Source organism: Vanessa tameamea, chromosome 26 (assembly GCF_037043105.1).
Source record: "Vanessa tameamea isolate UH-Manoa-2023 chromosome 26, ilVanTame1 primary haplotype, whole genome shotgun sequence".
Classification (NCBI taxonomy): domain Eukaryota; kingdom Metazoa; phylum Arthropoda; class Insecta; order Lepidoptera; family Nymphalidae; genus Vanessa; species Vanessa tameamea.
The window spans coordinates 6,923,605-6,936,282 of record NC_087334.1 but is presented as its reverse complement, the minus strand read 5'-3'; the positions used below and the strand labels follow the sequence as shown (position 1 = coordinate 6,936,282).

The window sequence follows — 12,678 nt, the reverse complement described above, 5'->3', positions numbered from 1 at the left end:
TACACTAATGTTACCATAACGAAAGTAATTCTGTTGGTCTTTCTGTCCGTTTAAAAAGTTTTACGCTTTCTGAGCTTAACGCTGAATTTGATATGAAGCGTATATTTAGTATGAAGCAAACTTATACCCCGAAGACAAAACTTATTTTTTATAACTAACAAAATAACGCGAGCGAAAACAATACAAGATCTCTATAATAAAAGTCTACTTACTAGAAAAAGATACTGGTCGACCTCAAAAAATATTATTCTTTAAATATCTATTCTAAACGTTATTTTTAAATTATTACGCGTCACAACTTGGTGAAACTCAATATTAATTTTCTTAATTAAACTCAAGACTCAAACTGTTACTGAACTAAATGCGAGTCACGAAATCCTAAAGCTCATCGGATAGAACGCTGTGGACGGAGATAACTTTGAATACTAAGGAAATTGACTTTGTCCTTCCAGACGAGACGCCCATAATATAAAGGCTTTGCTTGTTTGTATGCTTTAACTTTACTTTACTACACTTGAATAACAAACACATACTATGCATGTATGTATATCTGATTACATTCTTATTTTAAATTGTTAAAGGTTTTGAATAATTTTAATTGGTTTTATATAATAACAGATTTTTTTTGTTTTCATTTTAACGATTTCTTTCAAGCGTATATTGTAATGTAGTAATATTTTGTTAACAAAGATAAATCGAAAAAAGGTCGTAATCTTATAAGTGGATCTTAAAACGTATGTACAAAAAAAGTTTCAATGGAATTACTTTATTAGTTTGATGTAATTTATAGAATTGGCATTAGGTATATTTAATTTTTAATTTTGAGTATTATTTATATCAAAAATAAAATGTACGTGCTTAAATATAAACGCCCACAACATTTGCTATTCAGTACGTTTATATTTAAGCATGTATATTAGAAGTATCATAACATAAAAAGTAAATTGTTTAACACCTGCATATTACCTATTCTTACTTACGGTTGTCAATCATGGACTTTAAACGAGGAAATATTGAACAAACTAGCAACTTGCCAATATGCAATGGAAACGAGTATGCTCAATGTCAAAAAGTCGGACAGATTGAAAAAATGTGTCATTAGAAATAAAACAAAAACTACAGCTGTAACAATTAAAGTCAAAAGATTCAAATGGAGATGGGCAGGCCACTTGATAAGAGGACACGACAAATGGAGCAAAAGAGTGACACGGTGGTACCCCAGAGAAGGCAAAAGGAAGAGAGGTACCACAGAAAAGGTGGGATGACAACATCAGATTAGTGGTAGGAGTCATGTGCAACAGAGTGGCTCAAGAAAGGGATGAATGGAAAAGGTTGGAGGAGGCCTTTGCCGACTGGCAAACAGATCTACAAATGATAACCAAGAATCAGATATTAATTAAAAAAAATTTAATTAGTTAAGAGTTAGTGTTAGTTTTTTTAAGTTCAAATTTACTGTAACCTATTAAGAGATCCGAATAAAAGGCTATTATTATTATTTTTATAAAACACTCCTTTGAAATTTCTATAGTTAATAAAAATATTTTTCAATAGCAAAATAATTTTCCAACTCACCCTAAGGTACTGAGGAATCCTGCCACAGAGCCCTCCGCGAACAGGGACACGATGTCACCCAGGTGCAGGAAACTGTCACCCATCTTGTCCCCCTTTCCTCACTCCCACCATGAAACAACACCTGTGAACAATTATAATATATATTTAGTCACTCATTCCAAACTTATGTTACCTTAGTATGATAATATTGCGATCGATTTTTCTTTTTATTTAAAAACAGAACGAAAAAATGTACGTATACCCACTAAAAATACATACAATACATAAAAGTACGAGTTGTGTAAAATGGCTTTAAAATGTAGCAAAGATTTGACTAGCACGGCACATGTGAAGTTAACCGACCAGCCAGAAACGATTCATTTTGAAAACGTTATGTATACGTGTGAGTACACGTTTGAGTTTGACGTTTCAATGTCCTGTCCATGCCCATGCTCCCAAAGACAACTTCAAAGAGTATCGTGAAATTATTTATAGCCATTAAATTTAAGATAAATACGGGAAATAAGAATGTCTGTGCTCCTTTTTTTTTTAAAAGATTATATTGTATATACGGAAATATTTGAATAAAAAACGATTCTGTTTTAAAATTTTCGTTAATAAGAATGCAAAAAACCAATTTTAATACTATTTTCTTCCGCGATTGCTGATTACATAAGAAATATTCTTCGAATTATGCATAGATTTTATGTTTACTGAACAAAGGATGTTATGTTGAATATCATAAGGTCTATATTGGCGTGTAGATGTTTCAAATATTTTTCGTTTTGTTTGGACGAATCTGTCAACACCGAGTGTGAGGCTACCGTTTAATGTTACGCCGAAACTCGGTATCTTCATTGAGCTATTGTACAATGCTTGTTTCGCCGGATTATTTTCAAGGTGACGTACACTGTGATATTTCAAGCTTTTTTGTACTTTAAATGTGTATTTAGTTTTCAATACTGTTAGAAGGAATCAAGGCTTTTTTTTAAATTTATCTTCAAGTATTTCGAAACTAATTACCGCCTGCAGCTACACCCGCTCGTGAAGGGGGGAAGGTCAAGAGACAAGTAATTATGTAACTTCTGCACTTCTGAAAAAGTGTATGCAAAATTTCGTACTAATCAGTTGAGTAGATAATAGGTGACAGCGTAACAGACGAATAAACAAACTCATTTTCGCGTTTATAATATCAGTTAGGTCTCGTATGGTTTGAATTAAAATTAAATTTAAATTAAGAATAATATTTTCAAATGCAGATCTTGTTGAAATTGTAGTTTTTTATTAATCGAGACACAAGGCGACAATGGTTTGCTTGTATTCATGGTTTTTTCTGCAACGACTGCCTTCAATAGATACATATTATGAGGTTCATAAGACACAAGGAGGCGGGTGGTAGATACTGCAATCGCCTCGTCACGCACATGTTATAAGTACTATTAGTTATACTACTTGCAGTATTAATTGAATGGTTCCCATGATATGTTCAAATTGACCAATTACATGTTTCAGCTTTGATATAAATAAGTTTACAATTTATATATATTTATACTCTGATTTGATCCTGCCCTCCGGGACTATTATCCAATCCACGATACACCCCCCCCCCCAACCTACTACGTAACCACCATGATATAAAAACACACACACAAAACAATGCGCTATTAAAAACAGTTGAATATCATACGATAGTATTTTGTCTCTTACGGTACACAATTTCGATGCGAGTTAGTAACAGCGTGCTTTAAACTCATAGCAACAAAGGATACTTGGATACGTTAAACATAAACATATCAGTTAGTAAACATACTGAAACTGCTAATAGATATGATTGCTAGTCGCTATTAGTAGTAATTATTACCGCGATAACGAGTACCGTTAATGTTTCAATCGTATTTTTTTTAAGAACTTCAAATGAAACTTCGATCATAAAAATCATCTATACAAATAGTATAAGACAAAATCGCTTCTTGCCTCTGTACGTATCTCCGCTTATACTACTAAACAGGTTTTGATGCGGTTTTCAAGAATACAAAGAGCAATGAACGAGGAATGTTTAAATATATAACTTGTAAACAAGACTGAACTATGATGGTGTGATCCAAAAAAACTGTTCTCGTACGCATATATTGATAACGCTAGGAAAAACTTAAAACAATGTACTGGAAAATTGTAGGTGTACGCAAAGCGATATCAAGAGCCTATCTTCTGAGACACGCTAAAATAAATATATTTAACTATTTCAGATTATTAAAAATCTGTAGGTTATTTATCAGTCATTTTCTCCAATTCAGATGTGTTAGTACCTAAATATAAATTCAAATTGTCCTTAACGCTATACAATTCGAAAATATACCTTAGAAGATATCACTGATTCCAGATTAAGTGTAATAAAAAAAAAAAACGATGCTGTGTATTTCTTGTTTAGAGAATTGGTAAAATTAGCCAAATTTTAATCTATAAGCACACTTTGATCTGTTTCACAATAAATTACGACTCTAAACATTTTTATTTTATTAATCATATTTTTGATTTATAATGTTATAAATCAAATAAACCTTCTTAATATTTTCTTGCTAAACTCACTTCCCATTTTCTTTATTATTAATTGCATCCGTGCGAAGTCGGGCGTGTCGCTAGTCACTTATAACTTATTATATTACTTACTAGCGACCCGCTCCGGCTTCGCACGGGTGCACTGCTTTATATTTTTATTATATTTTATTTTAGGGAAACAAACAATGAGATGACACTTACGGCATAAAAATAAACATAAAAAACATAACATAATCAGCCTGTAAATTTCCCACTGCTGGGCTAAGGCCTCCTCTCGGTGGAATACACATGTGGCAGAATTTCGTTGAAATTAGACACATGCAGGTTTCCTCACGATGTTTTCCTTCACCGCCGAGCACGAGATGAATTATAAACAAATTAAGCACATGTAAATTCAGTGGTGCCTGCCTGGGTTTGAACCCGAAATCATCGGTTAAGATGCACGCGTTCTAACCACTGGGCCATCTTGGCTCGAATAAAAATATACAATATTATATACATCAGCTAAGTTTCCACTGATATCTACTAATTACACAACTATTAAAATTAAAAAATGACTAACATATATAAAATCAAAAAGGTAACATTATACAGTTAACGAGATCAATAAACGTATACTAAGGGAAATCTTTTTTACATTACAATTATGAATAAAGTTAAACATAATTAAACGAAACAAAATTGAAAATTCTACAGTACGTCTTTAAAAGGCTATGTGTCTGCGTTTTAAATCTGTAATAGGTATCTTCGAAAATATGAATTTAAATTATACGCTGTAAAAGGCCATATTTATCTTTATTAAATGCACAATGTATTTAAGGTACTTATTTGGATAAGGATTAATGTTGTATTGCTTAAAATCGCTTCGAAAATAAGTCATTATTTCTCGTAAAAAGTAAACGATAAAAAATGGTTATTGTTGGTTATCCCCAAGAAAAAAAAAAAAAAAAAAATAAAATAAACTTTATTGACTTAAGGATTACATTACAAACAAGTTGCAAGGGCCCCTGTACTAGGTGCAAACCCGTATTACTGGGTGCCCCGCTCATCCACCAGGACAACTAGAAAGTCAACAATGACTTTGTTACAACTAGAAAAGTGTGTGTGTGTGTGTGTGTGTGTTTGTGTCTGTGTGTGTGTATGTGTATGTGTGTGTGCGTGCGTGCGCTTAAACATGTATAAATTTTATTATAATTGCGAAAGGTTTAGATTGATTATCAATTTTTCAGTTTCATCATAATTATACGTGAGTAATGTTTCAGTTAGAACACGCTTTACTTTGGTCTTTGTCAGTCTGTAGAAGTCAAGTCTACTGTTTAGTTTATTATAAAGATATGACGATTGATAATTGTATTGCATTTTCTTAAATTTGGTTTTACTAGTTGGGATAGGACAAACAGATTTACGCCTACGGTTTTGGGTTTGAGAGGGAACAAAAGGTAAATGATGATGAATTTTAAGTATACAATTTAATATATATATTTGACGAGTAGTCAGTAATTTGTACTGATTGTGTAAATCAAAAGTTGGAAAAAGGTACGGTTTGAAAAACATTACTTTTATGAGAGACCTCTGCGCTCTTTCTAAAATTATTAAATGCGTTTTAGCCGCACCTCCCCATACAGGGATACAGTAGCTCAATATAGATTGGGCTAGTGCTTTGTAGGTGGTAATAAGAGTGGCCTCGCTCGCAACGTGTCTAAGTTTTTTGAAAACCCAAGTAATTTTTCTTATCTTGTCAACGACGCTCTCAATATGAGGTCTCCAGGTGAGATGCTGGTCAATAATTACACCAAGATATTTTATCTTATCTGTTTTCGATATGTTATCACAAAAGCAAGTGTTTAAATCAGGATAATTACAGTTATGAACTTTTAGATTAAAGTGGGAGTCAGGTTGTGTAGTTTTGCGGATGGAAAAGGTTACATATTTAGTTTTATTTATATTTAATGTTAACAGATTAGACCTTAACCAGCAAGAAATTCGATGAATTCCCGACTCAGCTATAGAATGTAACTCGTCCCAAGATTTAGCATTAAAGATGAGGGCTGTATCATCAGCATACGTGTAAATTTTGCAGTTTTCAACGTTATAATTACAGAGATCGTTTACATAAATTAGGAACAGGGTAGGTCCTAATACGCTTCCCTGTGGGACACCATAACTGACACTTGAGGGTTGGCTCACATACTCATTCAACTTTAGTAGTTGCTGACGGTCGGTTAAGTAATCCGAGAGTAGTGCGTGGGGCAATCCTCTTATACCAAAATTATATAACTTTTCAAGAAGGATGGGAATGGACACGGTGTCGAAAGCTTTAGCCAAGTCAAGGAACACTCCAGCGCATTTGTTACCAGAATCCAATTGATTGCTTATTTCATTCGTTAATGCTAGAACTGCGTCTTCAGTGGAAATGCTATTTCTAAAGCCATATTGGTTTGAAGACAACAGATTATTATTAGTGAGATATTGTTTTAAGCGATTGTTAATGAGTTTTTCAAAAATTTTAGCTAGTACGGAAATTACAGAGATCGGCCTGTAGTTATCGACATCGTCCCCATCCCCACCCTTATATATTGGTGTTACAATAGCCTGTTTAAAAGGTTTGGGAAAGCAACCGTTTGTGAAGCAAAGATTATAGATGTGACACAATATTGGTACAAGAGTGTGCCTGGCCATTTTAATAAATGACGTAGGAATATTGTCCCAACCAGGAGCAGAGTCACTTGAAAGACTATTTATAATCATATCTACTTCAGTAGGGTCGGTATGGAGGAGAACAAAGGAGTTTATATGGGTGAAGGTTTCTGACAAATTACTGTGAGATGATGAGGGGGGTGAATCTTTAACTTTTTCAGCCAAATTCCTACCCATATTAGAAAAATGTTCATTGATAAGGTTAGCAGATTGTACAGGGGACGTCGAAAGATTAATGAGTTTATGTGTATTTTCAGTTTTATTTTTACTAATATAACATATTGATTTAATAGCTTTCCAAAGTGTTTTAGAATTTTGAGCGCTATCTAGTTTATTTTTTTCATAGCTAGTTTTTAGTTTTCTTACGAGTTTATGACAAAAATTTCTGTACCGAGTGTAAGTTATTTTTAATATCTGATTATCAGGATTCCTTTTAAGTTTTAAATGGAGTTTATCACGATTCCTAAGGCAACGTAAAACACCAGGGGTAATCCAAGGCTGTAAGTGACGTTTTCTGTTAGGTATCGTAATTGTTTTTTTGTTACTATTAAATGCTACCTTTATACTATTCATCAACGTTTCGGTAGCGATTGTCGGGTCCTCAATAGTCAATATATCCACAAGGTTGTTTTTTATATCATTAAAAGCTGAAACATAATCAGTAATAACTTTTGTTTTAAATAAAACTCGGTTATACTTGTATGTAAGATTTAAAAGGACCGTTGAATGATCAGTAGGAGCGTTATTAAGTACAATTGACTTTGCAGATATAGTAGTTTTGAGCATCATATGATCATAACACATTTTGTCGCGAGTAGGTAACCTATGAGCTGGTAAAATTCCATGAAATGCGAGTGTATTTAAATAATTAGGGCAGCTTGGGTCTATACTATCATGTTTAATGTCTATATTGATATCGCCAGTTAGAATAATGTTCTTGAAATTATCAAATCGCTGAAGTAAAGCTTGAAGTGAAAAAATAAAGTCATCCGTATTTCTTATAGAAGGTGTACGATATATACCTATTATCACCGTGTCCGGAAGCGTTAGCACTAAACAAGAAGAATTTTTTATACAAGGTTCCGATACGTTACAATTAAGATTCTTATTTACATACATGATTACTCCGTCACAGCGATTTAAAATATTTTTCGTAAAATATGAGTTATAATTGCTATTTAGAGTAGGTATGGGTTTATCATTCGATAAATGACACTCTGTCATAACAAGTATATCACATTCTATTTTCAATGATTTTAGTGTTACTTGAAAAGTGTCAAAATTTTTATAAATACTCCTTATATTTTGTGTCAGGATAGTGAGATGATTAGTTTGAATAATATGGGAATAACATTCGTTAGGGTTACACGTTAAAGCCTGGGCAATTTGAAAATTGTCTATATCTGTACTTGTTTGCAGCGTGTTATCCATTATTATATAAGGTTGTATTGTCAAACAATAAATAACCGTGATAAAAGATTTGAGAATTTAAGGTTACAGTTAAATGAATATAGCACGTATAATATAAGGAAAGTAACACAAGAAATCTAACAAAAACCAAATAACTTTCACATAATAAACTTATTAATACGAAATAGGTGCGTAGCAGTGTAGTATGAGTGTGTGAACAACTTGAGTAGTTGTATATATGGTGTGCATAGTGATACGAGTTAGTGTATATGAGTATTATTTGTAATATTAAATGTATAGTTAAACATACAATTATTTTGAAGTAGGAAAGAACGGTAAAGTATATAGAAGGAAGTAAGTAATTTTCTAGAGTAACTAGTCATTTGTTAGATTCATACATACTCTTAATTTGTGATTCACTTATAATTTTTATAATTGGAGAGTTTTCATCCTTCCTCACTAACACATCACCAATGGCGGTCCAGCAAAATGTGTAGTTGTTTGTTCTGCTGAATTCTCTGGCTAAGAAAAACAATCTATTACCTTTTTGGGTTAGATGATCTGATAGAAAAACCGGTGTATTATGGCTCGATAACCCCAAGTGTTGTGCATTTAGTTTATTAGTTTTGTTTTGATTGTTGTACTTTTTAGCGGCTTTCATTATATTCGTTTTCTGTATATATGAACACAGTTCCAGAATTATAGGTTTTTTATCTCCTTTGTTGGACGATCTATAGATATCTTTGATGTCGTTTGTTTCGAGTTTAATATTCAGGGTATTCGATAATTTGGTAAGCATGTCCATAAGCGAGGTTTTTGTTTCACCGTTTAACTTGGGAACATTTTTAATCTCTAATGAGCATTTACGTTGCGATTTTTGTAAGCTTTCAATTTGGTTTTCTAAGATTTGTATGTATTCTTTATCCTTCTGTTTTTCGCGTTCCAAAGCTTCCATTGCTTTTCTCATATCTTCGTATTGGGCGGACAAAAACGACAGTGAATCTTCGATAGTTTTTAAGGAAGCCGTGAGTTGCGCCCTTTCTCTATTCTGTTCGCACATCCAAGAAGATAACATATCCTTAATGTCGTTCTTAAACTCAGAAAATTCAAAAAGAATCTCTTCCGAGCGCTTACGCTTTATACGGGTGTTTACGAAACTAGTATTCGGTGTAAATTCTTCGTTAACTTCGATCTGACGTAAATTAGACTCGGAACTAGACTTCTCAGGAGTTCGTAACATTTTAATAGTTTACTTATGCAACGTTGACGTTAGGCACTCACTAAGTACCAGGACCACAGAGGACTATGATAGTAGCTTGCGTTAACAATATGGAGGGAAGGTCCAAGCACCAGGCGCAACCGCCCACAGTGTTGATGATTGGTCACTGGGCGGGTCTGATTAACACTCACCACTTCTTGGGCGGATCAAGGAGGAGGGGCTAGTTGACGAGGATGGCTTCTTCTCAGGCTGAAAGTACTCCTGCGCAACCGTTAACAATTTGTATGAACTCCTGCGCAATTATGTGCTCCTAATATTTTAATGGAATTTTTGAAAAATTTTTCAATAAACATATATTAAAATAAAAATCAAAAACACACGGTATACACGTCTACACTTGGCAGTGGTCCGGGGGGAGAGGGGACAAGAGATAGACATATAGGATCCCGGACTTTTTTTGAAGACCTTTATAAGGTGTATAATACTTTAGTACATTATTTTGATCTATCTCATAGGGTTCAGCCCGCGTTTGCAATGTAAGCACACAAAAATGTGTTTATTTACGACATCACAATAAAACATGCCAAATTATCAGTGTTTCTCTACTATATTGTGCATTTATTATACATATAGACCTGCCTCTTCAATCACTCTTAGATTAGTTAATTTTTCAAACGCATAGTTAATTTTTATATTGGACAAGTTATAAAGAATTACTATTGCAAATATTTGAATCTACTTACATTTAAATGTCAGTATTTGTGCATGGATGAACTGAATAGTAGCTAAAAGCTGACCTCATTCCTATAATGCATGTAATTTAATGCAAATTTTGTCTAAATTAAACTTTTCTATTCCTAAATGTATACGTGGTATGCGTGTGTATGTGATTTTAGCGAATAAACTTTTTATTTATTTATTCGAAACACCATCGGCATATTCACAAAAACAATGCAATCAAAAGTACACGGACCAATGCAGTGTGATACACCACTACAGGTATTTACAGCACTATTGAATTACAATAAAAAATAATACACTCTTAAATTAATAATAAAAACTTAAACAAGCACAAACTTAGACAAAAGATACGGCTTAAGGCTTAATACAAACATAACAATTATAAACCTCTAAACATAAAAATAAAGTTACAATAAAAACTTTGCGTGTTTAAGAATTAATATAGCGAATTTAATATCGCATGGTAAAGATGATGGTGTCCTCTTAACCGATTTCGACCATGACACTCAATGGAGATTAAGCATCAGCGTGGAAAATATAGTGCACAATTATATGTGTGTGCAAATACAAGTGCATTATACATGACTTCACTCTCATAATCCGATAGCAAATCCGACACGACCGGAAATATTTCAGAAGCAGGCTTTGTGTACCTTTCGTTGCACGGGGGAGTACCAATACAATTCCAATTTCCAAATCCCAGAGATAATCTCAAATAAATTTTTAGTGCCCTGCGTTTGAAGGGCAAGAGTAAGTGTATTATTGAAACATCAGTATGAAGTTTTACTCACTATTCAAGGTCAACATTTAAAATACTTCTCATAAATTATAAATGCTTCCAAAGTATTAATGATTCACCTGAACGATTTCGGCAAAAGCCGCCTCTCTCAGGGGACTAGTCAACTGCTCAAATATTTATAACAAGCCTACCCTATGCCAAATGGTAAAAACAAACGTTAAATATATATTTACTTAGATAAAAATATCTACTATTGTAACCACCGTCAATGCGCCGCCAACCAAGGGAAGTAAGATGGTATACGTCCGCTGCCCGGTCTTCAAAATGAAAAGCACAGCAATATTTACGTAGAAAATACTTTGTAATTTTTTGCAGTACTTGGTGAGTATATAGATTTGTAAAGAATCCTACAAATATATAACAATTCTATAATAGGAGTAAATATTTTTTTTAACTTTTTGAATTCAGAACTTCAACAAAGGACAGACTCACTAAAACTTACCAACGCTCAAGATTGCTCCATCCTCTCAGTACAGCTCAACTAACTTCATCAGAAGTTTGAGCATATCGCATACGAAGTAGAACAAATGCAACAATAGCTTATAACACACTCGGCGGATGTCTATGAGATAGTAACTGAGCACCAACGCAAGGAAACACGCACAGTAACATAATTTTCGATTTTTACTTATAACCATCTGAAATTATACTCTTAATACTTCATATCGAGCAATTTTGATCCTCAATTTTAAATCATAAGACTATAATATATTTAAATGGTGTAATTGTTTCTTATGATAATTTTATTATTAAAGTTAGTAATCGCGTATGGATATTTATCAAATATTTAACATATAATACGAATGAAATATAAATAAAAATAAAGCTGTAAACCTAGATTGCGGCGTTTACGGTGATTATACGATAGCTAATTGAGTTTGCTCGCTTATTAGTATCTCTCAATTTGATGAATAAATTGGACGTTACAATATAGTTTATTAACAAAGTTTAACTAACTTTACATTAATTTGAGACCAACATTACTTATAAAAAATAAATAATATAGAATTATTTATTTTAAAATTCCGTAATTTATAATTTTGATAAATCAAATATGACCTAACTACATAATACACACCGTCGGAATTCACAAATGAAAACTAAACATACTTATGTACAAGACATTGTATGATAATTTTACTTAAAAAAAAAAAAACGCGACAAATAAATTATTACTATGGAGTTTCAGACCACAGAGTTTCTATATATTATTTGTCAGCCAGCAAACCGGCCATTAGATGACAGGTATTATCTGACACTAACTTTTTCCCGCTCGTTAGATACAGGCCAATCGATATGTGAAGTGGATGCGTATAAGTCTAATCAGGCAAGGTGGGCCCGACACATATAGAATAGTCCTTTGGACCGTGTACCTTTTAAAGCCCACTGACCTATTTGTTCCCTTTGCTAATTTTATTTACAAAGGTTGACGATGCATTTATTTATAATTTTGAAAGGAAAATCTAAATGACTTCACTTTCCTTTGACCGAGTCAATTGTAATATAAATTAAAATTATTGTAGTTTTTCTATATATTTTTAGTAAATTTTATTTAATATATTTTCTTTATTAAATAATCAGACCAAATGGTCAATTTTTTCTTATATTTAATATATGAATAAGTGATTAAATTCAATGTGTGAGTTTTTGCACTTGAAAAATATTCGCCTTTCTGCTGCGTTGGATGCTGTTTTAGATTTCAGAG

At 32.8% G+C, this 12,678-nt stretch overlaps 1 protein-coding gene across 1 annotated transcript in view; it reads right to left on the bottom strand.

Moving 5' to 3' along the window:
- Positions 1-12,678, bottom strand: part of LOC113392840 (inositol 1,4,5-trisphosphate receptor) — a 68,285-nt gene that overhangs the window by 41,911 nt on the left and 13,696 nt on the right. The window contains exon 2 of the mRNA XM_064219188.1: positions 1,573-1,693. Within this exon, the coding sequence (XP_064075258.1) occupies positions 1,573-1,655 (83 nt within the window). The 5' untranslated portion in view covers positions 1,656-1,693. The remainder of the gene's footprint in view (positions 1-1,572; positions 1,694-12,678) is intronic.